We start from the raw sequence: 27100 nt of genomic DNA, 5'->3' as shown, positions 1-27100 counted from the left end.
GGTGGATTGGGGTAGAGTTTAGTCCATTTAAGTTGTTGGACTGGATTAAGTTGTAGGGTAAACCCTCAAGATCAAATCGTAATGGCTTTGTAAACAGAGACCACAGAAAGGTAAAAGAGGATGGTTTCTGCTTGCTGGCTCAACATGTGATCTCTTTGTGCACACTTGGCCCCTACTCACTTCCACCAGACACCAGCCAATGTTCACAGCCTCACCTCAGGCTGTAAACTGAAAGAACGTCGGTTGCTTCCCAGGATGTTCTTCAGTTATTTTAAAGAAAGAGAAAGCTGACCAAAATGCAGGGTTAGGAAGACTTGCCTAGCTCTGTAACACTAAATCTTGCATAGAACTGGAGTGGATGATGGTCACTTCTCTTGAAGGTATAATATCTCCCTGTGTTAGAGAAAATAGCAGTGGAGGCTAATGCCATCTGCCTATTCTATTCTCTAAAAATGATGCCTGAGGTACAAAAATATTCTGAATAAGAAAAATTCAATTTTATGTTGGTATTCAGTGAGAAGTTCAAAATTCTCCTTGATTCCTCCCAAAAATAAAACTCCATCCAGGTTAGAAGTTGGATGAGAAGAAAGTAAGATGTTAAAATATCATTTTGTGTCATAAATGTGTTACATCAAGAATGCTTAACATGTTTCTATGTACTAAAACCTACAGAGCATTGTGTGTGAGATACACCACCAGATCACAAGACTAGAGTTACTTCTAGTTGATAAAGTAGTTCGTCCTCATCCAACTGATAAGGTTTATTTTAAAAGCAGGATAATTTTTAAATATTTATTTACTTTTATTGCAATGTCAGATACACAGAGAGGAGGAGAGATAGAGAGGAAGATCTTCTGTCCAATGATTCACACCCCAAGTGACCACAACGGCCAATGATGCGCTGATCCAAAGCCAGGAGCCGGAACTTCCTCCAGGTCTCCCACATTGGTGCAGTGTCCCAGGGCTTTGGGCTGTCCTCAACTACTTTCCCAGGCCACAAGCAGGAAGCTGGATGGAAAGCGGGCCTGCCAGGATTAGAACAGGAGCCCATATGGGATCCTAGCTTTCAAGGTGAGGACTTCAGCTGTTAGGCCATCGCACAGAGCCCAGGATAATCTTTTTTAAAAGATTTCTAGCACTTTTGTCACATAGAGGTAATTTGCCCATCAGATACAGTAAATTTGTTGCCAACATGCATGTGGATTTTAAGGGTACACAATGTTTCAATTCCCTTTAATATATCTAGTCAGGATATGTTAACCTTTACACTAATGTCATAAACAAAATTTTATATTATACATGTATGTGTTTTAATCAGCTAGCCCACAGAAGTCTTCCTGCTGCTACGATTAGCCACAGGTGAGAAAGACCATGTCAGAGACACCTTACCTGGCAGGCGTTGTACAAGAGTTGATGTTCAAACTTCTTGATCCCAAGGATGTTCTGGAACATTTCATAGAGTTGCTCCTTACTCAGAATTAGCTCCGAAGCTGCGCTGGCCGTCATTCGGGCCTGCTGTTTTCTGGGATCCTCTTCCCCACGGTAGATGGCGTCAAACTTGGCCATCCAAGAACTCAGCACAGTCTCCTTGCTGAGGCCATCAATTTCAGGCAGGCTGCGGACCCTTTTCTCGATGTGCTTCTTGAAGACTTCCCGTGAGTCATTGGCAGAGCAGCCTCCACTCTGCACCATGCGGGCTACACGGTCACTCTTCAGGAACACCTGAGCAAGCACAGGAAAGACAGGGGTGGACACTGGGTAAGCATCCTGTGATCCAAGACAGAACCAGAGTAAATGCTGTCCCAACTTCTGCTAGAAAACACGAGCCAGTCCCTTATATATTTAGCTTCTATCACCAAGTGTCTAAAATAATAACAAGCATGCAGTCATCTCCCTCAAGTGTAAGATACGGCCTTCTCCCAAGCTCAGTGAATGCATTAAAGCATGGGGTGCTACCAAATTCTACACATTTTTCAGGTACATATATGTACATATATGTGTTATACAGTCACAACCTAATGACAACAACTAATTATACAGAAAAATAACAATATACTATGAGGAAATCACTTAAAATGCTTCCTTCGCAGATTTTTTGAGTTTTTAGAATTCAGCTGACAAGTCACTGAAACTCAAAAGCGACATTGTGGATAAGCATAGACTGAAGTATTCTCTGGGTTTCCACAAGGATTACACAAGACAGTGATTTTGTGAGTCAAAGAACAGAAAATAGAGGTCCTGTGCTCTGAATACCTGAGGTCTTCCTAATCCTTAAGTGGCTGTGTGACTCCTAGAAAATTATCCTCAATATGTCTCTGAGTTCTTGTCTATAGATAGGGATCATAATAGTCTTTATATTCAGGGTACTATGAAATGAGTCACTATGTGAAAACCACTCAAGGTAGTGCTTAACTTATAATAAACATAAAGTGAGTTATTACATATAAAATATCTGTCCTGGGGCCTGGAATGGGGCAATTTAATGTTATACACTGCTTGCATCTCATTCAACAACCTCAATAATACTTACAGCAAGGAATTCCAAAAATGGTATTATGAATAAGTAGGTAAAAATGGATTTAATTATCTCTCCTTCTGAAGTGCTAACCACACATGGGTAAGGATTATGTGCCTTTCCCCACTAATGCTTTCAATCTCAAGAACATGACACTCAGAAAGTGGATTAACAGGGACCACTGTTGTGGCACAGCAAATAAAGCCAATACCAGAGATGCCAGCATCTCACATGGGTACTGGTTTGAGTCCTGCATGCTCCACTTCCAATCCAGTTTCCTGTTAATGCAACTAGGAAACTAGTGGAGGTTGGTCCAAGTGTGTTGGGCCCTGAACCTACATGGAAGACATGGAAGACGCTCCTAGCTCCTAGTTTTGCCTGGCCAGCATGGCCATTTAGGGGAGTGAAACATTAGATGCAAGCGATTCTCTCTCATTCCCTCCCTCATTCCCTAACTCTGCCTTACAAATACACAGATAAATCTTTAAAAACAATAAAAATGAATTAACAGTGACCATGTACAAATAATAATGTGGCTGATTTCTTCATATAATACCCTATCAGTTCACACTATGGGTGTGAATCTCAGAGAAAAACAAGGTTTTGACGTCCACGGAAGCAGTCAATGGAGAGGCAAAGCAGCAACCTCAGAGGAACTGTGAGGCATGAGTCCAGGTGAGCTCTGCACAAACAAGGAAGGTGGCCTTGGGTGAGTCACCTTCCATTTCTGATTCTCCAACTTCTCCTCTATAGTGAGAAGAATGAACCGTAAGATTTGGGGGGGGTGGTCTTTCGAGATGCAATATTTCCATTCTTCATGATCCTATGTGTACACACTAGATAGAATACACTGTGCCAGAGATCAGGGATACAAGAGTGAGGTAAACAGAGGTTCAACAAAATCTGTGGAATATAAAAGACATCATCCTAACAATCACAGGCAAATGGAATTGCAACGCAGAACAAGTGCTGTCAAAGGGATTCACACGTGCCAATGGCCAGAAATCTATTCCAATATGTAGTCAGGGAAGATTTCTGGAAAGACTACACTTTTTGCGTGTAAAACACGGATAGCTCAACACAGTAAAATTGTGTTGAGCTCTCATGGAGAAGAAGCAATATGTGAAAAGGTCCAAAAGGAACAAGGAAACTGGGAGAAGCCAGCCTGGCTGTGGCAATCAGAGTGATGGGAATGACTGTATTGGGTGGGGATGAAAAGCAAGCTCACCAAGGGAATGGGAGAGGCATCTGGGCAACTGGTGTGCATTTAGTGGACACTGGGAAGCCACAGGATTTGACCTAGGCCATGGCACCATCAGGCAGGGAGGCAAGTGGAGAGGACAGGTGATAGTGGTAGGAAGGCAAAGAGGTTGATTCCTTGCTGCTGGGTCTCATGCACATCAGGGGTGACTTGGAATTCTAGATCTGCAATGCAGCCACATTCTCCTCCTATCTATCCAGTCAGTGTTCCACAAAGCTTGAATGTGCCCCAGGTTTATGCTCTTAGCATCTTATTCTTTTCCCCCAAACTTCTTCCAAAGCTGCCTTCTGTTTTTGTTCTCATGAATGTTTGGAAAACATCTGAATCTCCCAGCTAGACTATACATTACAGGAGTACTGTCTTTATTTTTTTTCTCTAATACATCTTAGTGCCTAAGATAGTGTCTGGCACATAGCTGTCTGGCACATAGTTCAGCAAAGATTTTGCTAAATGCATGTATGGATAATAAGAACAAAACCAACTGCTATGGCAGAGACCCTAGTGTGGAATACTATGTGGATGAGGTAAGAAGACTAAGAACAATACACTGGTCTGTTAAAACAAATGATTTCGATTAAATTTTCTATGGGATTAGAAATTAAGAAATAGAATGTTGGCATCCTAGCACGAGCCAGTATCCGTATCTGCCTGGGTAAGCCTGAAATCTGCATGTGTTACCTGCTTTACATAGTACCTTCTTTTGCACATAGCATCCATGCAATAAATTCTAAATAAGCCAGTAACAGATAACCCTAGATGAGTCGGTTAACTTCTGCTGACTTCATTCCCCTAATGCTAACATGAGGTGAATCCAGCCATCTTTCTTTAATGAGAATCAAATGGAGAGAACTTTGGGTGGGTGGACTGGTCCAGAGGGAAGCCATGACTCCTAGGCTCCGGGAAGAGCAGAAATGAATGACATCTCAAGAGTGCAGAGGAAGGAGGCTGAAGTCTGAGGAAAGAGGAGGAGCCAAAGAGAAGCAAGACAGCAACGTGGAGAGAAGGTGGCAGCAGGAAACTAATTTTCCAGGCACATCATCAATCTTGGTTTCTCATCTGTCAAGATGGGAATTGGGGCCTGGGCCAAACTTATCCCATAATGAATACAGACACTAAGTGCTTATGTGCTTGTGTGTCTCTAAAACAGCCATTGGAAATCACTTGTGCTGGTAGCTCCCATCTGTATTTTTTTGTTTGTTTCTGTTTTCGTTGCTCAGGGCCTGTTGCAAGAGACTGTCACCCCAGGCTTAGTTCCACACAGGCACATCCATAAATCCTCTGTTCTCCTTTGCCAACACCCAGACAGGTCATAATGAGAGATGGGAGATAAACCAATAAACATAGAATTACACATGGTAGTCAGTTCGGCAGCTTGGCCTCATCCATCAGTCCTTCTGTCCATCACCGCAACCAAGCAACCTTAAGGCTGCTTTGGAAACACATTAGAACACAGTGGTTATACATGCTTTAGCGGAAGGCTGGTTCAGGTTCCACGTATCTTGGCTGTGAAGCCAAGATAAATCTATTGCCCTGAAAAAGCACCTCATTCCCAAGTAAATAAAAGAAAATATTAGATACTATGGTAAAAAAAGATGGAAAATAAACACAGGTAAACCTTGTTGCTATTAACAAATGGCACAAAATCACAGATGGAGTTGACACTGTGTTTGGAAACATGGGGGCTGCAGTCAGATCACTTGGGTTCAAAATCTACCTTCACTGCTTGGAGCCTTTCTCACTGGAGCAATTTAACCCTTTTGATTAAGTTACTTTAGTGTCTTCACCTTAATAATACGGATCATAACAATCTTAGCTTACTGGAGCTTGGTAAGGCTCCAGTATGATGGTACATGCCAGCCAATTAACATATTGCTTACTACAGGGTATGAATGTAATAAACACTAGTTGCTGCTTTTGTACCACGCAGCTAGCAAAAAGACACACACTGGAGTGGGTATATGGTGCAGTGGGTTGAGCTGTACGCATGCATGTATCCTATCAGAGTGTCTAGTTTTTGATCAAGTTTTCTGCTGATTTGTACCAGAGGAGGTAGCAGGTGGTCCATGTTACAAATGTGGAAGTCCCAGAATGAGTTCCAGGGGTGCCTGCCTTTTGCCTGGCCTGTTGAAAGAATGTGGGTAGTAAAACAGATGGAATTCTCTCTCCCTGTGTTTATTGTTCCAGCTTTAAAATAAATAAAAATTTAAAAAATATACCTCCCCCTACTGGCATCACCAAATACTCATGATACATTATTAACGAGAGCTTCCAATCAGGGGAGTGTGATAGGGTTGGAACACAGCCCTGAACTAGGGACTCAGCAGTAATGAGACACATGATGGTGGTGATAGTGTACGATATGTATAACTTCTATAGTAGTATTAAGGAAGTGACCAACAGCTGTATTAAATAAAGTGGATCATTCCTATTTTGTAGTGCATTTACACTTTATAATATGCAAGTCTAGTAGCTATCTTTATGTGTGTATAAGCAAGAAAAAATACCTTGAATGGCACACATCAAAGGAGCCACACTATGGCACAATGGGTTGTGGCTCAGTCTTGGATAAGGCCCCACAGCCAGCATGCAGAACTGGATTCAACCCCATCTGTTAGACACTGAAATCATCCTCTTCATCGCCTTGCCCTTTGTCTCTTTCTGCCTGATTCTCCTCACCAGAGTGAAAACTTTTAGAATGGGTAGTTATTCTTCTTCAAGGAATGTATCTGATTCAAGGTCACTACGTGGTTGTAAAGATTTTATTTATTGGAAAGCAGATTGTTTCATTTTTGGAGAAATAGCTAGGGTGAGCTGACATTTCTCTTATATCAAACAAAGTGTGTTATCTTGTGCAGAGGACAGTTTTTGCCTGTCAATCATCCTCCCTTCCTCATGACACATCTAGGCTTTTCTTCCAAGAATCCCCTTCCTCACAGTTTCAGTGGGAATTTCAGTCACAGAACTGGTCTTACTTAAGGGAGATGGGGGTTGGGACCGTCGCCAATTCAACTGTCCTGACCTCTGTGGTTCAGACAGTGATGGATAGGTTGGAGGACCTTCAGACTAATGATGGCACATCCATCATACTGTCCATTATATGGCTACCCAGAGTTAAATTGCCTTGACTTTCACCTTTTCTGAAGCTTCCTTATTTCTTTTAATAACAGCAGCAGCAGCCACCATAGCAATAGTTATATTTGTTGGTCTTAGTACTATTATCAGTCTTTAATTTAACCAGAATTTCCATTGCTAGAAATGCAAGAATAACACTGAAATAACACTCAAAATCAGTTTAATAAATATCAACTAGTCCAAGAGAAGATCATTGAAAATTTAAGAGAAAGAGAAAAACAATCCCCATTTGAACTTTCCACAAAATCCTTCCATGCTTCCTGCCATGAAGGACTTACGTTTCATAAGACTTTCCAATCCACAGCCTTTCTCTGATGCTAGGACCAGTAAGTAACGGAGCAAAAATTAAGCAGAGAGGGAGTGAAGGTGAGCAAGGAGGGTGGGAACTCACATTTTAGAGATATGTCCTAAAATAAATGGGAAGACGGATCATCTCAGCGTCAGGCCCGTGGGTGTGCGAACAGGATGGAGATGCTGGGTCAGATATCTGAGTACCTGCCTCAAGCCCAACTTTGATGACATATTGAAGACATTAGAAGGTCATTCTATGACCCTAGCTAATCTGTTCAAGCAATAAAGGCTGCCAAGAAAGAACAAAATAAACCCATGTCCTTGGGAAAGCCATGGAGAATTCTGGGATTACTTCGACACCCCATAGCTTGAGGCCCAGGCTGCAGCAGCTCAATCACTGTCAGTACGCAGCCTGGTTCAAATAAGGTGGATGTGCATAGAGATATAAAAGGACAGTGCCTCTCCATTCCTAGTAATCCTAAAAAAATCTCTTTGGTATCCTAAAATGTTGGTTCATTCTTCATGCTTCAGCTAAATAGTCAATATTTAAAATTTTCTAAACATTTTTCAGAATTCTTTATGGAAAAGTTAACTAGTTTGTGTTTTTTGTTTTGTTTTTTACTGTCACTGACTTTAGTAATATGGGTTCTTCTGAGTTACTGGACTGTGGGGTGGAACACGCATACATGTATAAGTGCCAATATATGGATCGAAGGAGAGAATTTAAAAGGATGATATCCATTAGTTTAGTCTGGGAAACACACATTTCCCCCCTCTGGCAAAAAGCACCCCAATTCCTTCTTGAGAAATCATTTCCCTGTCACTGCAGATGGCTCCAGAATGGTATCAGTCCCAGATTTGAACTCTCTGACCTCTTATTCTCTTCCACTGTGACTGGATCCAGGACAGACACATGGCCCATGTCAGTCCGATGAAGACACCCTGTGGCATTTGCTGGGATCTCAGCACAGAGGGGCTTTTTCACCTCCCCCAAACCCAGTGAGATGTGGACTGTGGCACTAAAGTCCCCCACAGGGAGAAAATCTACCCCAAATGAAGTCAACACAGAGCAGAGCAGAATTAGGGGGAAAATAGTATATCCTGTAAGCATCTTCAGAGTCTCTGGATCCAGCCATTGCTGAAGTCTGTGCCTGGATTCTCAAGTTACTTAAGGAAACAACTTCTTAGGCTTAAGCCAGTTGCAAGTTGGTGTCCAGCCCTTGTAACCCCAACAGGTGTGACCAAGAAAGAAGTCAACAGGAGAACATGGAGGTAGAAGTTGAAGGAAGCGACAATGGCTTTTCTGCAGCTTGACAGTGCCTGACAGCAGAGAGCTGCACATCTGTTCTGTTTGGTGGCTCCTCGGGAGGTGTTACCCTGACCCCTGAACTCAGGGCCCTTTACTTTAGGACTTCCTGAGAACAGCAAGTCCAAGATTCTCAAAAGGTTTTCTTATTGACAATATTATGCGTACCATTCACAACCATCCTTCTTTCCGAGGTCACTGAAACCCTCATATTAAACCTTAGCAATGTCTCAAGGCCTGCATTCTCACTGGACTAAAACAAACGTTTTCCAAGATAAGCTAGTCACTATAAAATATCAGATTCACTGAAGACAGAATAGTAATTTCCAGGCACCCATTAACACGTTAATGACTATTGATTTTCAAATTTAATTAATAGGTAGAAATGGTACTTTCTTTTAATTTATATCATTAGTCAAATGAGTTTCTAATTAAGATTTGCAATCTACAAATTTCTATACTCTGATGAATGACTCTAAACATTAAGAATGATCTAGAGTGTCTGCCCATTCTGACAAGTGCTTCTCCATTACTCTTCCACTGGCTTTCAGAATTTGATAAATTAACTGCATCCCCAGGCAGTTTCTAAACAAAATCTTTTCTTAAATATATTCAAGTTATTCACCGCCATATATCATTTTGATTCCAAATCTTATTTCTACTTTGCATAAATTTCAGTTGAAAAACTGAGATCAAACAGCAAGTTTTATGTTCGCTGACAATAATGGGTGCTACTTGCAAAATATAAAAACGCTTACATTTGGACAACTATGAAAATGAACTTGACATCTAAAACAGATCCAATAAAAATTTGACTGGGAAAATCATGTACAAAGTTGATCCAAGGGACCAAGCTCTGGTTTATACTGCTAAACTGCCACTTGGGATGTTGGGTCTCATGTCAGAGTGCTGGTTTTGATGCAGCTCCTTGCTGATACACCTGACAAGGGAAAGCAAGGGAAGATGTTCCACGTGTCTGGGCCCTTCACACCCCATGGGAGACCAGACGAAGATCTGGGTTCCCGGTATCAATCTGAATCAGCCCTGGCCATAGCAGTAATTTGGGGAATGATCCAGTGACTGGAAGATCCTCTCTGTCTCATTCTTCAAATTCTGACTTTCGAACAGATAAATCCTTCCAAGAAAGCATTCTGTGCTTGAACTAATAAACATCATAAAGGCTTATTACTATAAAAATCAAATTACCAAAGAAAACAATGTTTTCATAAAATCTCAGTGCAATTTTTGCTCCACTGCATCCACAATAAAAAGGAGTCAATTAGTCAATTACTTTTGCAAACAGGAAGGAGAGTACTACTGAGGTTTCAATGAACATATTGAAAGCATCTATAGCGGGCTGGAAAGACCAATTGGCCAACCAACTTCAAGAGGTATTTAAAAAAAATCAAGAAAAAAAAAACCTTCAAAATAAATGCATGCATTTCAAATTTTTTGCACCAAGACAAACTGAGTTGTTAGCTCCAGTTTTACATGAGCGATCTGAAGTATTCCCATATGTACTTAGAGCACCAGCTAAACAGAAGCACAAACATGCTTGTTTTAAAATCGTTCGCTGCTGAATAATTAAAGAAATGAATGAAGGAGACAAGAAAATCGGTAAAGAATTCCCATGGGGGAAAATCCAATTGTGCTGATTTTTCCTTCCTTCAGAGTTGCTTGTTACTACCTCAGATTGCATATGGCAGGATGCCACAAGCTTTCATACTTGAGATTGCTTTGTAGAGGTTTTATTTTAGCCTTGACAATGGAAAAAAATCTGGATTCCAAATATACACAATATTTATCTGCTTTATAGCAAGACAGATAATATAAACTTTTTCAATGAGCAAATTAGTTATTACTGAAGAAATGTGTATCACGAAAATACAGCAATGGCCAACATGGTTGTGTAGTGGGTTAAGACACTCCCTGCAAGGCTGAAATCCCATATGGGCATTGGTTCGAGTCCTGACTGCTCCACTTCTGATCTAGCTCCCTGTTCATGTACTAGAAAAAGAAAAAGCAGAAGATGGTTCATTTCCTGGCTTCAGCCCAGTGCTGCCCTGGCCACTGTGGCCATCTGGGGATTGAACCAGAAGATCTCTCTCTCTCTCTTGTTTTCTCTAACTCTGCCTATCAAATAATAAACTTAATAAAACACTGCAAAGGAAGGCATTACACACTCAGTTCATTAGTGGTACACAAAGAAGGGACAATGAGCACACTAAGAAAGGATACTTAAGGACTTACAAATAGCTACGGAATTGTAAAACCCACTTACAGATGAACAAATCAGGAGGGTTTCGTGGTGAAACTATCTGTTATTTGTACTAAGGACCTTGCCTTTCCTTTACAGGGTTTCCCTCTACTTGAATACGGAATTTGGGCAGTGGTACAACCTCCACGGAAGAACCCACAGCAGCATTTTAAGAGAATAAGCAAGCTAGTGAGGCTCTCTTTCTTGGGAAGCACTCGCTTGATTTAGACATGGCTGAAATTCAGGCATTAGCTTGTGACATTTTAACCTCTGTGTGATCTCAGTAATTAACCTTTCTGAACATGTGCCTCTTTATCAGTCAAAATGGGTGTTTGATCAGGATCCAACCCTTAAGATTTAAAATCATATTTTAAAAAACACTCAACACATTGTCTACTGTAAGAATCAGTTGGAAAACAGGAGTTTCAGCTTTCCCTAGAGCAATATGCTGGCATTCCTCAACGCTGGGTGAGGAGCGATGGTCCAGTAGAGGCCAACAGTGCCATTCCCAGGGGTGAGCACTCAGAACCTCCAAGTGGGGAACGCGTAGTTTCAGGTTCTTACCTCGTAGTAGCTCTGGACGGCATTCATGAAGGCTTCGTCGGCCACGATCTGGGTCTCCCCATTGAGGAAAGCCTGAAACCGGTCTTTGACAGTCTGCAGCTGCTGTTTGCTGATCTGCAGGAGACACAGAAAGAAGGAAAAGTGATGACTTGTTCTAGATTGAAATCATCATGTCTCCATGTTGAAAAGCCAGTCCCTTGAGGGTGTCAGCTCTGGCCTGTACAGATGTGCCACAACTGGCTGCCAAATCTGCAGGAAGTTTTGTAAGCCAGTGTCAACCACAGTTATTATTTTAAATTATATAAATTGCAACCACATTTTATTAAAAACAAGGTCGTACATTTATATTACTCAGAATTCATTACATCTTGTTTATTTGACAGCTTGCTTTTCTTTGTGCTTTAGAGACTAGCTAGATCTATGACTTTTGTGTGAGGGAAATGATATTTCTTCCCAAAATCACAATTAACGATGTCTCACACTGGTAAACTCATACCAGCCAAAGTAGGATTGTTCATGCTATGATCACTGGAACATGTCATAAAGCAAGTTTTCTGTACTGAAAGTTGTGGTTGTGGTGGTAGGCCTCTGCAGCAATGAAGATGATCCCATATTGGAATGTCTGGATTCAAGTCTTGCCTTCAGTTCTGATTCCAGATTCCTGCTAATACTGTGCACCCTGGGAAGCAGCTGGTGATGGCTCAAGTATCTGAGACCCTATCACCCTCACGGTAGACGAGGCCTAGGTTCCAGCTTCTAAGCTGTGGCTTCGGGCAGCACTGGCTGTTATGGATATTTCTGCACTTATGGAGTACATCAGTGAATAGAAGTTATGCTTTTCAAGTACACAGAGATGCATTTTTAAAAATAAAAATGCATTTGAAATGTGTGCAGTTTTTTAAAATATTATTCTTGTATATTATGCTTTAAAACATACTGCTATGTGTTTCACCAGCATGTATAAAGTATGCATGTTATGTGGTGCTGTGTTTCATGCAGGAATATGTTGTATAATGCCCACTAGGATAAACATATCTATCCCTCGACACTTTTTGAACACTCTTTAAATAAAGTCAAATAAAATTCTGTTCTATGGGCCCGGCGGCGTGGCCTAGCGGCTAAAGTCCTCGCCTTGAGAGCCCCGGGATCCCATGTGGGCGCCGGTTCTAATCCCGGCAGCTCCACTTCCCATCCAGCTCCCTGCTTGTGGCCTGGGAAAGCAGTTGAGGACGGCCCAATGCCTTGGGACACTGCACCCGCATTGGGAGACCCGGAAGAGGTTCCAGGTTCCCGGCTTCGGATCGGCGCGCACCGGCCGTTGCGGCTCACTTGGGGAGTGAAACATCGGATGGAAGATCTTCCTCTCTGTCTCTCCTCCTCTCTCTGTATATCTGACTTTGTAATAAAAATAAATCTTTAAAAAAAAAAAAAAAAATTCTGTTCTCTAAAAAGGTAAAAATAAGCTTTCCTAAACTTTTCTCTTCATAATTGATCATGAGATACTGTGTCTCTGAATGACTGTTTTGTTTTAAAGAAAAGTAAGAACAATTACTCTTTTCTTTATTTTTTTTCTAATAACTCTTATGCTTTATCAGCCACTGTGCTATCCTGGAAGAGACTCTCACATTCTGGGCTGACCACAGAGTTCAAGGCCTTTCTAGAATACAAGTTCATTTAAGTAAATGCATGCTATTTCATTCTTGAATTTTCTCACTTGGACAATGGTGCTAATTCTAATGTCCATCTCAGGAATGTTTATATAACTTTTCAATGACATAATATGATTTAATCTCAAAATTATGAGCTTCTGATTTGTCATACAGCATAGTGACCAAGTTGATGATGACACTGTACTCTTGAAAAACACAGCTGTGGTGAGATGACTATTTTTAGCTATGCATTTATTAGCTAGATTTAATCACTTTGCAGTATAGGGATACTCTGAACATCACATTGTACAAAGTGAATGCACAGTTTTATCTGTCAATTAAAATTATGGGCTTCTATATAAAATTAAAGTGATTTCACAAATAGGATCAATGCAAGTGGGAATTACATTCTAAAACTATAGAAGACTCAAGCACAGCTTGAGTTCTGGATCAATCAAGAAAGAAAACAAGAGAAAACTTTGATAATAGACATAGGACATTATTTTCTGCAATGTTAAGAGAACTGGGGAAAAATGAAGTCAGGGCAGTTAAGAAATGATTATTTCACAGATTCATATTTGTTACTTTCTTCAGTATCAATGTTGAAGGTGTGTAATTTTTTAAAGGATTTATTTATTTGAAAGACAAAAGAGACAGACAGATAGATAGAAATTGATTTCCACCCTAACCATTCCTTGGACATCCAAGACTGTTTCAGGCCAAGGCCACAAATTTGAAACTAAAACCAGATTTCCCAAAATGGTAGTAGGGATTCAAGTGCTAGAAGCATCACCTGCTGAGGGTCCAAGGTAGAGCTGGGAATCGAATACTCCAATATGGTATGCAGGTGTGCTAAGTGGTAAGTTAATTACTGACTAAACACCTACCCCCATGTGCAACTTTAAATTTTCTAGTAATAATTAATTTTTCTCAATTAATGAAATTAATTGCAATGTTTCTTAACCCAACACACCCAAAAATATTATCATTTCACCATGTATTCATTATATAAGCTATTATTAAATGATTAACAATTTTTTAAAGATATGTTTTTAACATCTGATATTCTTTACTCATACATCTCAAATCAGAGTAAACCACAATAGAGAGCTCAATAACCATGTGTAGGTAGCAGCTACTAAACTGGACAGAGCAGACATATTACAAAGACAGAACTCACTTTAAGTTATTGAAGCTTTCCTGTTCTGACATGAGATATTGGTGCAAACCAGGTTGAAGAGAAAAGTTACAGTTACTTTGCATTTTCTTGAAAGTATTTGAAGTGAAATATGAGGAGGCAATTGCTTGGCTCATAAAAATGACACTGTAACATGAATTTTCTTTAAGCAGACCAGAGTAAAACGACCTGGAACACAAATCCTCAGAGTGCAGGTCCAAACATAGCTGTCTCCAATTTTCCTATTCAGAACTCCTCCTAGGGCTGGACTACGACAACTTTTGTGGGAGTTTGTGGTCAGGATGAGGGACTAGAGCAGGAGAGGGAAGGGAGACTAATGGGCCTTGCTTTTGTCCCAAATGCTTAAGTAATTGAAATATAATTATGTGTACACCATCTGAATGTCAAGGTTCATTGTTGACCCAGGGCAAATTCATTATCTCTCCAACCTTCACTAAATAAATACTGTGCTCATTTATTTGAGAAACATTTACAAAGTACCCTGTCTTCTCAGTCCTGCATAAGACCTTGAAGAATCAGAAGCAAACAAAACTCACTCAACCGCTTATCTTCTTGGTCAGTGCCAGACACTAGGAAAAGGGCTTATAAGAGCTTGTCCTCAGTCTAGACATAGAGGTAGAGGTACAAGCATACAGAAGAATTCACTAACTAAGGTCTTAGAACTTCCCAATGGAGAAACACAGCTAAGTAGCCAAAAAAAAAAAAAATCATATGGAACAATAACTATTCTCAGATCTGGAGAACACACAACACAAACCCCTTCAAAGCATTCTGCATGCCCCTCAGGAAACTTCAAGGCATGGATGCTGGTTGCAGAGTAACATATAGGTGTGTGCTTTGCCACCTGCAAGTCCACATTTATACCACCACTGATTAGATGAGCATAGTGATTGTATAATCTCTTCTGGAGCTTTCCTTCACTGGGCCAATGACTGAAGTTTCTATACTCACTGGCTTTCCCTTGCCAGTGATGTTCTTGTGATTCTCCCCACAGCCACCACCGATCTGTGAGTACAGCCAGGATCTCCCAGGGATGTCTTCCCTCATAACTCTCTAATGAAGGGCTCTCTAAGCTGATCTCTATGATTCTGCATATTTATTTCACAACCATTAGCACCATCAGAATGTATCTTCTCTAAAATAATTTATTTGGCTTAACTATAGTGTATACATAGAAAAACATGTATCATAAGTAGAGGAAAATTCCAGGGCCTATGGAAATGTATCATAAAATGATAGTAACAATAATAATTTAAAAAAAATTTAAACAGTCTTAGTTGGTGCTGGTATTGTGGAGTAGTGGGTTTTATCCACTGCCTGAAACTCTGGCTATTGGTTCAAGACCTTGATACTCCACTTCTGATCCAGTTTACTAATATAGCGCCTGAGAAATCTCTGGAAGATAATCCAAGTGTGCTCGCCTCTTGTCACCAACCTAGGGGACCCAGATAGAGTCTCAGTTTCGTGGCTTCTGCCTTGTGCAGACCTAACTGCTGTAGCCATCAAAGGAGTGAACCAGCAGACACAAAATCTCTCGGTCTCTCCTTCTCTGTAATTCTGCTTTTCAAACAAATAAACAAAATCTTTAAAAATTTGGATTGCTTTTTATGGTCTATATTCTTTCATAATAAATTTTACCAGTGTGAAAATCACATTCCTCTTTTGCTGTGCATCTGACACTAACACGTAAATCTGTCTCTAAACACAGACTTGTTGAATGAGCACATGAACAACCGGGTGCCTAATGTGCACTAAGCACGTTGTTGGCATCTGAACATATAAGATTACTAAGAATAGTCTACGTTTCTTACAGTTTCATCTGAGATCACACATGAATCTTTGACTCCTTAGGATCTTTGCCAACTGTATGAGTAAATAAAAACATTGCTTAGAACCTCACAAAACAGCCAGTATAGAATCAATCCACAGGAGAGTTTTTTTCTGGACAAAGTTAACTGACCTACATAAGACTGAACTCAGAAAGTGACCTTGCACAAACAAACTGAAGTAATTGGCACGGAGTAGCTGACAGTACAATTCTCAATAAGCAAGAGGCTCTCACACAAAGAACCTTCCCCAAAATAGAAGTTCACCCAAAAGCATTTAATTTGTAGACAAACTACTCATGTATTTAGGTCAGAATTCCAAATGGCAGTAGTGAGTTTCAAAAGTGGAACATCTAACAGGATAAAAGTAATTATTGCAGAAGAAAGTGCTGCAGCAGCATGTGCTAGAACAATTCAAGCATTCTTGGTTCAGTCTGCCTCATTAACCAAGGTCTGAAAATTCCCACTGCATCACAGGCAGGTTGTAATTTACTGAAGTGTTCAGGGGAAGTGTGAAATGGGATTTACAGGGAGCACAAAAACCACATGTTCTAAATGCTGGTCTCAGGAGCAGCAATTCTGAAGTCAGAGTAAGTTCAGGTCAAATCCTGGCTTTATTACAAGACCTTGAGCTAGAAGTTAATTTTGTTTCTTCCTTCTGCAAATAGGGGATAGTGCTATGTCCTTTTACAATTTAGGTACACTTCACAGTATGTAATGCAAGGTAAGGGCTGAATTAATAAAAACCCTATAAGAAGCACTTTTGTTAGTACTTTCATTTTCTTTTTCTCTTTCATTAATTTGCTTTCTTCTTTGAATGCTATTTTATGAAATCACATGGATAACTTCTTTCCAGAGGTTGGAAGTCAAATACTCCTTTTCTAGTCTCCTTTGCAATTACAGGTGCCAAGTGACATGGCAAAAAAGAAAAAGTACTAGGAAAACGCATCAAGGGAAACACTTGGAATCCTCAAGAAAAGGAACACACTCAGTGTCAGAAATTTCCTACCCTGCTGCCCCTTTGTCCTACTGAGAACGCAAATACTCTATTTCTAGAGTTGTAATGTCTAATATCGTGAGCATAAGCGAAAGGGATTGACACATTTTTGATAGATAAAAACATAAATATTCATCTCTTGCCTTCTCATTATGTGAGAAAAAAGCAGTCCCTACTTGATCAAGGCACTGTCTCTTTTCTGGCTTGTGGCCTTCCTACATAGCTTACTCTGATCATGAAATAAAGCATACTTAGTAGGATGCTTTTGGATAACACTCCAATTACAGCAACAACGGTATTATCAAAGGAGGAGGAAGAAGTGCTCACCCCAAGGACTACTTAAGTCATCATAATTAAATATTGCATAATTTGCATAAAATTCAGTTTGTACATTATATACATTTACATAAAATATTCTGAAGAAGTTATTTTAGGTGAGTTTGAATCTCAAATCCTCTACTTCTGATCCAGGTTCCTGTTGATGTGCCCCTGAAAACAAGGGAAGATGATTCAAATAGATGTGTTAGACCCGGATGGAGTTCCAGGTTCCAGGACATGGCCTGGCCGATCCTGACCAATTTGGTCTTTTGGGGAGTGGAACAACAGATGGAAGATTTCTCTCTTTTTGTCTCTCCCTCTCTGTGTGTCACTTTGCCTTTCAAACAAATAAACATTTTTTCAAAAAAAATGGTATTCCTTAAATATGTACCATTTGTATATAGTAATCATTTTTTAAAATTGTGTAAACAGGAGTTTCTCAAGCAGGACATTATCAACCACCTTGTTCAATATTTCTTAACATGCTTTAAAGTTGTAGGGCCAGGGCCATGAAGTAGCAGGCTAAGCATCCCCCTGCATCCACAGCATCCCACATGGACACTGGTTCCTAACCTAGCTGCTCCATTTCTGATTCAGCTCCCTCATTATGGTCTGAGAAGATAGCAGAGGATGACCTACACACGAAGCCCAGAAGAAGCTCCTGGCTCCTGGCTCCTGGCTCCTGGCTCCTGGCTTCAAACTCAACCAGCTCTGTCCGTTGTGGCTCTCTGGAGAATAAACAAAAGACTTCTGTCTTTCTCCTTCTCCCTGTAACTCTGCCTTTCAAGTAAAAATAAATCATAAAAAAAGTTAATGATTGGGGTCCCGGCAGCATGGCCTAGTGGCTCAAGCACCGGAATCCCATATGAGCGCTGGTTCTAATCCTGGCAGCTCCACTTCCCATCCAGCTCTCTGCTTGTGTCCTGGGAAAGCAGTCAAGGATGGCTCAAAGCCTTGGGACCCTGTGCCTGAGTGGGAGACCCGGAAGAGGTTCCAGGTTCCTGGCTTCAAATCGGCGCAGCATTGGCCATTGCGCTCACTTGGAGAGTAAATCATCGAATGGAAGATCTTCCTCTCTGTCTCTCCTCTCTGTATATCTGACTTCGTAACAAAAATTTTTTAAAAAGTTAATGATTGCTAATAGCTTTTATGTAAGTTGTGTTATAATATCTACTTATATACAGAGAATTAGATATGAAAAATGGAGTTTAAAAATATTAATCCATTCATTAATAACTATGGTAAACTCATTACATTTTAACCTCCATACTAAGCTTTTAAGAAAATAACTTTTTCCAAAATAAAGGAGTAATGAGAAGACTGGCAATATATAATAATACTGCAAACACCATCTAGTGATTAATAGAAAACGGTTGAATTCTCATTTCTGTATCTTCATTCAGTCTGTTGTGAAAGGCTCCTTTGCTTGGGGGAGATGAAGAAAATCTGGTCTCCAGCAGGTAGTTGTTAGAAAGGAAAGGGATGCTTTAATAGCCCTTTTAGATAAGTACAGATAGCCTTGATACTATCCAAGCTCAAGTGTTAAATTTTTCTTAAAAGTTAGTAGTGGATTCTGTGTCTAATAGCTAAAATGCCAGGAAGGATGTCTAAGTGCCACATTGATACTGCCTCTGGCTCTGGACTCCAGCTTCCTGTGAATACCTGTTCTGGGAAGCAGCAGAGAATGACTCAATGGGTCGGAGAATCAAGATGGCGGAATAGGGTAAGGACACGTTTATACAGACGGAAAAACATTCAATCAGGATGAAGCAGAGAGGACATATTTCAGGTTGTAGGAAAGGACAGAACAACAGCAGAGGGGTACCTGGAGACTGACCGACACAGGAAAGCAGTGGACACAACGGTGTGGTGTTGCAGAGACTGATACTCTAGCACAGCGATCTGAACTCCACAGCAGCTGAAACTCCACCAGCAACCAGGTGGGAAGGGACTTTCACTGGGAGCTTGGGAGGTGAACCCAGACAAAGAACTGTCCATTCCGCTGGTCCATTTGATTTGACCAGGAACAGAGACAGAGCAGCAGATCTCAGATGGGCAGTACGAGAACAGAGTGGATTTCACAGCCCAGTCAGCCCCCTAGAGCTGAATTGGGCGCCATTTTGTGTAAAGTGGAAAGGGCAAGGGAGAGGACAGAGCATGCGCTGAGCTGGGAGTGAGCTCATTTCTGTCTCGGTGAACTGCAACGACGTAGCATTCTACGGGTTCCACCCAGGGCAGGTCTGGGATAGCCCTCAGATCTGACGGCCAGCAAATCAAGAACCTTAGTGGTTGTACATCAGGCGCCATTTTGGGCACTGTGGCAATAGCTTTGGGACTGCAGGGGACAATAGTGAACTGTGTATGTGCTGATCTCGTGAGAACTTGCTGAGGTCCATGATTGCATTGGTCCCGCAGGAAAATAACACAAACTGTGGCATCGTACTGGCCAAAATAGGTCCGTGTGGCACCCAGACCTAACGTCCAACAGGTTCCGACAAGATCAGCACCACCAACAACCTAATTATATAGGACACCTGGTGTCTCTCTAATCCTGGGACCTGCTCCAACTCAAAGTGGGAGAAAGGTTGCAGAGACAACAGTGAAGCCTCAGCACGGTATCACAGGAGGTGGAGAGTGGTGAGCCAAGAGCTGGCGCTGTGGAGACCACGGTGGAAATCTGACATAAGAACCCAAACCTGGAACTCGCTGGAGGTTGTAGCACAAGTGGCTGCAAGCAAAAAGGTGTGTATCAATTGCAATAAGTGAAATCGCATTGTAGACCTGTGGGTGACACAGCTTAGCAACCTACCCCAAGGAGAAGACTCTGCTACAATGATCAAGAGCAAAAGAAGAGACAAACGCACAATGAATATTCCCGAAAACTCCCCTGCAAGGGAGCAAAACCCTATGCCAACCTCAGAGTTAACTGAGGAAGACATTGAGAAAATGGGGCACACAGAATCCGTAAGACTCATTTTAAAGATTCTGATTAACAATGAGAAGCTCATGCAAGAGTTCAAAGAATTTAAGGAAGCAATAAAGCAAATCAAGGCTGGTATATCAGAAATCAAGAACACAGTGGAGCAAATTAAGAGTACAGTGGAGAGTCTCCAAAACAGAATGAAGCAAGCAGAAGAAAGAATCTCAGAATTGGAAGGTATTTCCTGTCAGCAGGGGGAAGCAAATAAAAAGCTGGAAGCAGAGCTGGATCAGGCCAAAAAAGTATTCAAGAATTGAAAGACACTATTAAGAGGCCAAATATAAGAGTTATGGGAGTCCCAGAAGGTGCAGAAAGAGAAGCTGAGTTTGCAAATGTATTTAATGAAATAATAAAGGAAAATTTCCCTAATCTAGAGGAAGAACTGGGAAACAAGTTCTAGGAGGGGCACAGAACTCCCAACAGGCTTGATCAAAAATGATCTTCACCACAACATATGATCTTCAAGCTCTCTTCAATTGAACATAAGGAAAAGATCCTTAAATGTGCACACGAAAAAAATCAATTGACATATAAAGGAAAGCCAATTAAGCTCACAGGAGATCTCTCACAGGAAACTCTATAGGCAAGAAGAGAATGGGGTGACATATTCCAGATTCTAAAAGAAAAAAATTTTCGGCCCAGGATAACATATCCAGCAAAGCTTTCTTTCGTCTTTGAAAATGAAATAAAATTCTTCCACAGTAAAGAAAAGCTAAAGGAATTTGCCTCTTCCAAACCTGCCCTACAAGGGATACTTAAAGATGTTCTCTTCACAGAGAAGAGGAATAGCACCTACCCAAACCAAAGGCAAACAGGAAGAACATCCCACTAAAATGACAACAGAAGACTAAACCAATGAACAACCCATTCCTAAAATGACAGGACCAAAGTACCATCCATGTATATTAAACTCTGAATGTAAATGGCTTAAGCTCAATCAAACGTCATAGATTAGTACACTGGATTAAAAATCAAAACCCATCTTTTTATTGTCTGGAGGAGACTCACTTCAACAAAGATCAGCGGAAACTATATCACATGGGTTTTGTTGTTTTCTGTCAGTTTCATCTCTTCAAAACACTTGCTTCTGATTAAATCATTCAATGACTCGTAGGTCATGCAGTGGCATCATTTTCTTCAAGAAGGTTCTTGATTTTCATTTCTTCAGCTACACAGTCATTTAATAACATGTTATTTAACTTCTTGATGTTGTTAATTTCTTTTTTCTCCCAGATGTTGATTTTGTTTTGTGGCTCTTCATTTAAGGGGATGTATAGTAGCTGTGTAATGGAGACTGTCATATCTAGTAACATGTCATTTAACTACAGGCATTGTAAATTTCTATTATTCTTTTCATTGTTGATTTTGTATCACGACTTTTCATTTAAGGGAATGTACAGCAGTTGTGTAATGGAGACTGTCATATCTAGTAACATGTCATTTAACTTCATGGCATTGTAAGTTTCTATTTTTCTTTCTATTGTTGATTTTGAATCATGATTTTTCATTTAAGGGGATGTATGATAGCTGTGAAATGGAGACTAACATTCAGATGTGAGGATGTAGTGTGGCATGCATTTCTACTTCCAGACAAAGATGGACTTACAATGAAACTGTTTACTATATCTTGACTATAGGATTCTGGACTCTCTGCCATTGTCCATGCCCACAATGATGGACATATGACTGAGTATGAAGAACTTTATGTTAGTAATGATATAGTAGAACTGGGGGGGAGGGAACTGGGGAGGGGATAAGGGAATATGAAACTGTATTATAAAATAACAATAATAAAAAATGTATTAAAAAAAAGAATGACTCAATGGGTCAGGCTCCTGCTACACACGCACATGGATTAGGCTCTTGGCTGCAAGTGTCTTGTGTGTATTTTGGGGGAAGAGAACCAATAGAAGGTGTTTCTCTTTCATTAATTTTCTGCCTTTCTGTTCTTCTGCCTCTCAAATAAATGTAGCTCTACAAAGTTAATGCAGTGTAAAATTGTAAACCCTATCTATGAACTTTTTATGTTTTGTTCCATTAAAATTCTTTGGTAGATCATGGTCCTTGAAAGAACATTTTATCCATGCATTAATACACACACATATATATGCATTCTAAAATATTATTGCATTGATAAGCAAATATTCAAAATATTTACATAGCTCATTATACAATATTACTAAATTATATTACTTAACACTATCACTGATATCACCCCACAAGAAAACTTCTTCAGGTGTAAGTTGTTCCTCTTATGGTGGCAAACTAAATTCACAAGTTTTATTTTTGGCAAAACAAAAAATAGATAGCACTGGTTGTTTCCCTTGAAAAATAAATTCTCTACATTTGTATTCTAGAAAAAAGTCTACAAAGTACCCACGTTTATTAGTTTTTCTTTCAAGTCAAACCTCCACAGTTTGTGAGGTGTTCTTGCAAGCAAGAATGGAATTCTATTCAGGAAGAAAACAGGTTAATCCAGATGGCAGGTCAGTTACACACATCCTTTCCCATGAGACAGCCAACACCCTTCATTACATGATATAAGTGCTTTATGTCTATGGAACCATTTCACTTTGTAGACTATTTTTATGCCCTTAAGAATATTGATGTAACATTCAGAATAGTCTATGCATGCATCCAAACTTTAACACAATTAGCAATTTCTACTGCTGCATCACAACAACTACTCAGGGACAAGCAGTTTGTAGCCGTGGAGCAAAACAATCACTACTAGTACCATGAGGCACTACTTCTAGGGTTTAAGTGAAGATGCTGCACTAACAGTTTTACTCACCACTTCTTTTGCACATTAGTGCAGATGTCAACACAGTGATGAAGCCCCTCAAATGCCTTAGTATTATAAGGAAAATCTCCTTGCAGACAGATCACTAGGACCATGGGAAAGCAACTGAATCCACAGATGTGACCAGCTGCTCAGGGCACAGGGGGTTAGTGTGGTAGAGAAGGGCTCATGCAGTCCTGTAGAATAGAGGGAGTGTAAGAAGAGAACAGAGAGAAAAGATGGCGGTGTAGCCTCTTGCATGGCAAAGCCAGTAGTGGGGATTTAATCCAACATAGAGGAGGAGTACAACATGATTTATAGAAGCTGGAAAGACCACAAGAAAAACACATGAGGATATAGTGATTAATGAGAATGAATATATATTAAATACTAGAAAGAAGTTCTGGTGTTCTATTGCACAGCGGGGTGACTGTAGATTAAAACAAGGTGCTGTTTTTTGGTTAAAAAACTGCTAAAAGAAAGAATTTCAATGGTTTCAGCATAAAAAAGATGACCGAAGGGCCAGCATTTGTAGCATAATGAGTAAAGCTGCCTCGTGCAATGACAGCATACTGTTTGGACACTGCTTCTAGTCCGAGAACACCATTTCCAATTCAGCTTTCTGCTAATGCACCTGGGAAGAGCACTGGAAGATGCTCCAAGTGTTTGGGCTCCTGCTATCCGATATAACGTTCCTGCCTTTGGCCCAGCTCAGTGCTGGCCATCGGGCCATCTGAGGAACAAAGTAGAAAGGTCACTCGCTGTCTTGCCTTTCTCTCCATACCTTTGATTTTCAAATTTTTAAAAAAATCTTAAAAAAGAATGAGGAGATAGATACGCTGACCCTGATTTGAACAAAGTTATACATATTAGAATATGCTATATATGAGTATGTGCTTATTTACTTGCTAAAAAATAGGGGAAAATAGAAGTCTGATGGAAAATCAATAAAGTATCTTATATTGGAAAGTGACATGATGGGAGATGGCACAGAATCAGGAGGATGTTTCTGGCAAACTGGTGATACTGGAGAAAGCAAGGTCTGCAACACAACAGCATCACAATGTGGAGAGGTAGCAATAGCTGGGGGGAGGTAGGGGGTAGGGGAGGAAGGCTGACAAGGGGTAAGAAACGGCTCATCAGGATGGTGCCACAGCACCAGTGATAACAAAAAGAGAAAATGTGGAGCATGTCTGAAGGACATTCGAAGCATTTCTTTTCCCAATATATCACCCAGGCACCACTGACTCAAAAGGATTAGGGGCAGCTCTCTGTAGGAGCAGGCACAAGAGGGCAGTCCAAAAACAGAATCTCCAGGATTGGAAATGGAATGGCAGGCAGTTTCATTTGGCTGAGTCCCAGATGAGAAAGACCAGCACAGCAACATATGAAATCACTCAATACCATCTCTGGTCTCCTGAGCTTTAATAGTGAGTTTATCAGTACCAATCCTTTCCAGAGGAAAAGACTGAATGTAATCTGCGTATTTTCTACAAGACTCCTTAATGAAATGCCTCACAAACCATGACCATGAATATCAGTTGAGTTGATTTTGATCAGAACACTGTCCTGAACAGTAACAGAAGGTGCCAATGACTGGAAGCCACTCCTTCAGCTTCTGGGGTGTCTGGAGGAAAATGTACAGGTGCTCTGAAACTGGAAACAATAATAATAATAAAAGCACACAAATGCATACCCAAATGTAAGTGACTTAATAATAGAGGCTCAATACTTGCTTGTCAAATGTAATAAATATATCAGGCAAAATAAAAATCTTAATACAGGGGCAACTGTTGGTGCAGGATAACTGTATGCACTATATGGGAACTCGGTACTTTAATTTTTCTGAGAATTTATAACTGCTGTGAAAATACAGCATATTAATTAAGCAACATACACAGAATCTTCAATGAAGGGACCCAATATATTCTTACCTGCATGTATAATGCAGCTCTGAGTATACGTTGGGGAGAACATAACACATCACCACTGAAACTCATTCTGAAATTTCTAAATAGGACATAGCAAAATCATATCAGTGTTTTTCAGGGCCAATATCCAAAATCTTAGGAGCTTGCTGGACTGTACCTAAGTTCCAGAGCCCTTTCAGCTCCCAGACAAGTTCTGATTTCAATGAGTTAAAAGCAGTGTCTATTTCACATATTGGTGAGCATGGCATGAAACTCCTTGGAATATTACTGAAATCACCTTGGCTAACAGTAGACCAAATTTCTTTTTTCCCCAAGTCACAATTCCCCTGATGCATCATGCATGTTGTTTTGGCTGTTTATGCCACTTAAAAGCTCTTCTTCATGCCTTCCTCCTTTATTTGTTTGAAATACCCTTACCCATTTATCAAATGGCTATGTAGGGTAACATTTCTATGACAGATCCTCCCAACCTCTCTACTCTACTAAACCATTTTGAATTCTGTCACCCTTGACTCTTGGCATACAATGGTATTGATGTAAAGCACAAAATTGAATGGTTAACTATAGTTAACCACACAGTTGTAGGCAACATCAAAGTCCATGGATCCAACAAAGATCTACTCAGAACACTGGGGGGCAGAGATGCAGGTTTGTTCAAGTTTATAAACTTATTCTCATGCACAAAGTTGAGTGCCACTGCAGAAAATGACTGCTGAATAACAATTCTACAATCTATGCTGAATAATAATTTATACAAAGGATAAAAAGCATGTCTTACTCAGTTTAGAATAGACTGAATAGTCTGCAACTACTTCAAGTGAAATAGACTGCATGTTTCTTTCCAGCTCTAGATGACTAACCTAGACCCAAGCAGAAGATTCAGGGAAGCAAATTTAGAGGAACAAAAAGAAAGGATTTATATAATTCTAACTCTTTAAAATTGAGTAGCTGCCATATGACACACTTTCTTTTTTAAAGAATTACTTATTTTCATAAAAAAATAACAAATATTGATGAGCATGTGGAGAAAAATGTGCCATAGTACACTGTTAGTGAGAATACAGACTATTAGGGCCATTATGGAAGACAGTATGGAGATTCTTCCTAAATTTTACAACAAATCCACAACATAACCCAGTCACCCCATTCCTAACAACATATCCCAATGAAATGAAATCAAGAAAGGTTTGCATATACCTTATATGTACAGTTGCTAAATTCCCAACAGCTAAATATCAAATCAGTCTAGAAGCCCATCAACTGACCACGGGGCAATTACACACACACACACACACACACACACACACACACACGAAAAGAATGAAAACCTATCTTTTTAAACAAAATGAATGCAACCAAGTCCATTATGCTTACTGAATTAAATCAGACCTAAAAAGACAAATATCACTGCTTGCTCTGATTTGTGCTAGCTAATATATACAGTGCAATATTTAATGTGTATGAGTGAAACTGAAATCTTTGGATTTGATTATTTTTTGTAGTCATCATTTATATTCCTGTAATTGCTACTTTTACTCTTTATTTAATAGAACATTATGACTGTGACTAAAGTAAATTTAAAATATTATTACAAAAGTAAAAAAAAGGAGTAGGAAGGGAAGAAAGCATTATATATTTAGAACTATAATTATGAAGTATATATAATGGTTTTCTTTAAAGTAATAAGTTAATTATTTTATTATTTATTTAAATTATTTTATGTATTTGAAAAAAAGACAGAGAAGGGGCAAGAGAGAGAGTGAGAGAGAGAAACTGAGAGATCTCCTATTTGCTGGTTTACTCCCCAAATGTCCAAAGTAGCTAGGGCTGAGGCAGGATAAAGACAGGAGTCAGGAACTGCATTCAGATACCCCACATGGATGGTAGGGACCCAAGCACTTGAGCCATCCATCACCCTCTACCCTGAAGCCTACACATTAGCAGGAAGCTAGAAAGTGCAGGCTGCAGGCACCCTAAGAAGCGTTGTTATCACTGTGTCAAATGCCTCCCTGTGATGCAGCTTCTCATCACTGAGAGTACAGATGCTCCTTGAATTGAGATGGGATTATAAACCCAATCAACACAAGTACAAG

The 27100-nt window shown here is 40.1% G+C and overlaps 1 protein-coding gene across 5 annotated transcripts in view; it reads right to left on the bottom strand.

Moving 5' to 3' along the window:
- The window catches only part of CADPS (calcium dependent secretion activator), a 431573-nt gene that overhangs the window by 315104 nt on the left and 89369 nt on the right, over window positions 1-27100 (bottom strand). For all 5 annotated transcript variants that reach the window (XM_058678713.1, XM_058678714.1, XM_058678717.1 and 2 more), the window contains exons 2-3: window positions 11327-11440; window positions 1390-1722 (exon numbers count right to left, since the gene is read on the bottom strand). In XM_058678713.1, the coding sequence (XP_058534696.1) occupies window positions 1390-1722; window positions 11327-11440 (447 nt within the window). The remainder of the gene's footprint in view (window positions 1-1389; window positions 1723-11326; window positions 11441-27100) is intronic.

The sequence above is a fragment of the Ochotona princeps genome, chromosome 21 (genome assembly GCF_030435755.1).
Source record: "Ochotona princeps isolate mOchPri1 chromosome 21, mOchPri1.hap1, whole genome shotgun sequence".
Lineage (NCBI taxonomy): Eukaryota > Metazoa > Chordata > Mammalia > Lagomorpha > Ochotonidae > Ochotona > Ochotona princeps.
This window is presented reverse-complemented; position numbering and strand designations above follow the sequence as displayed.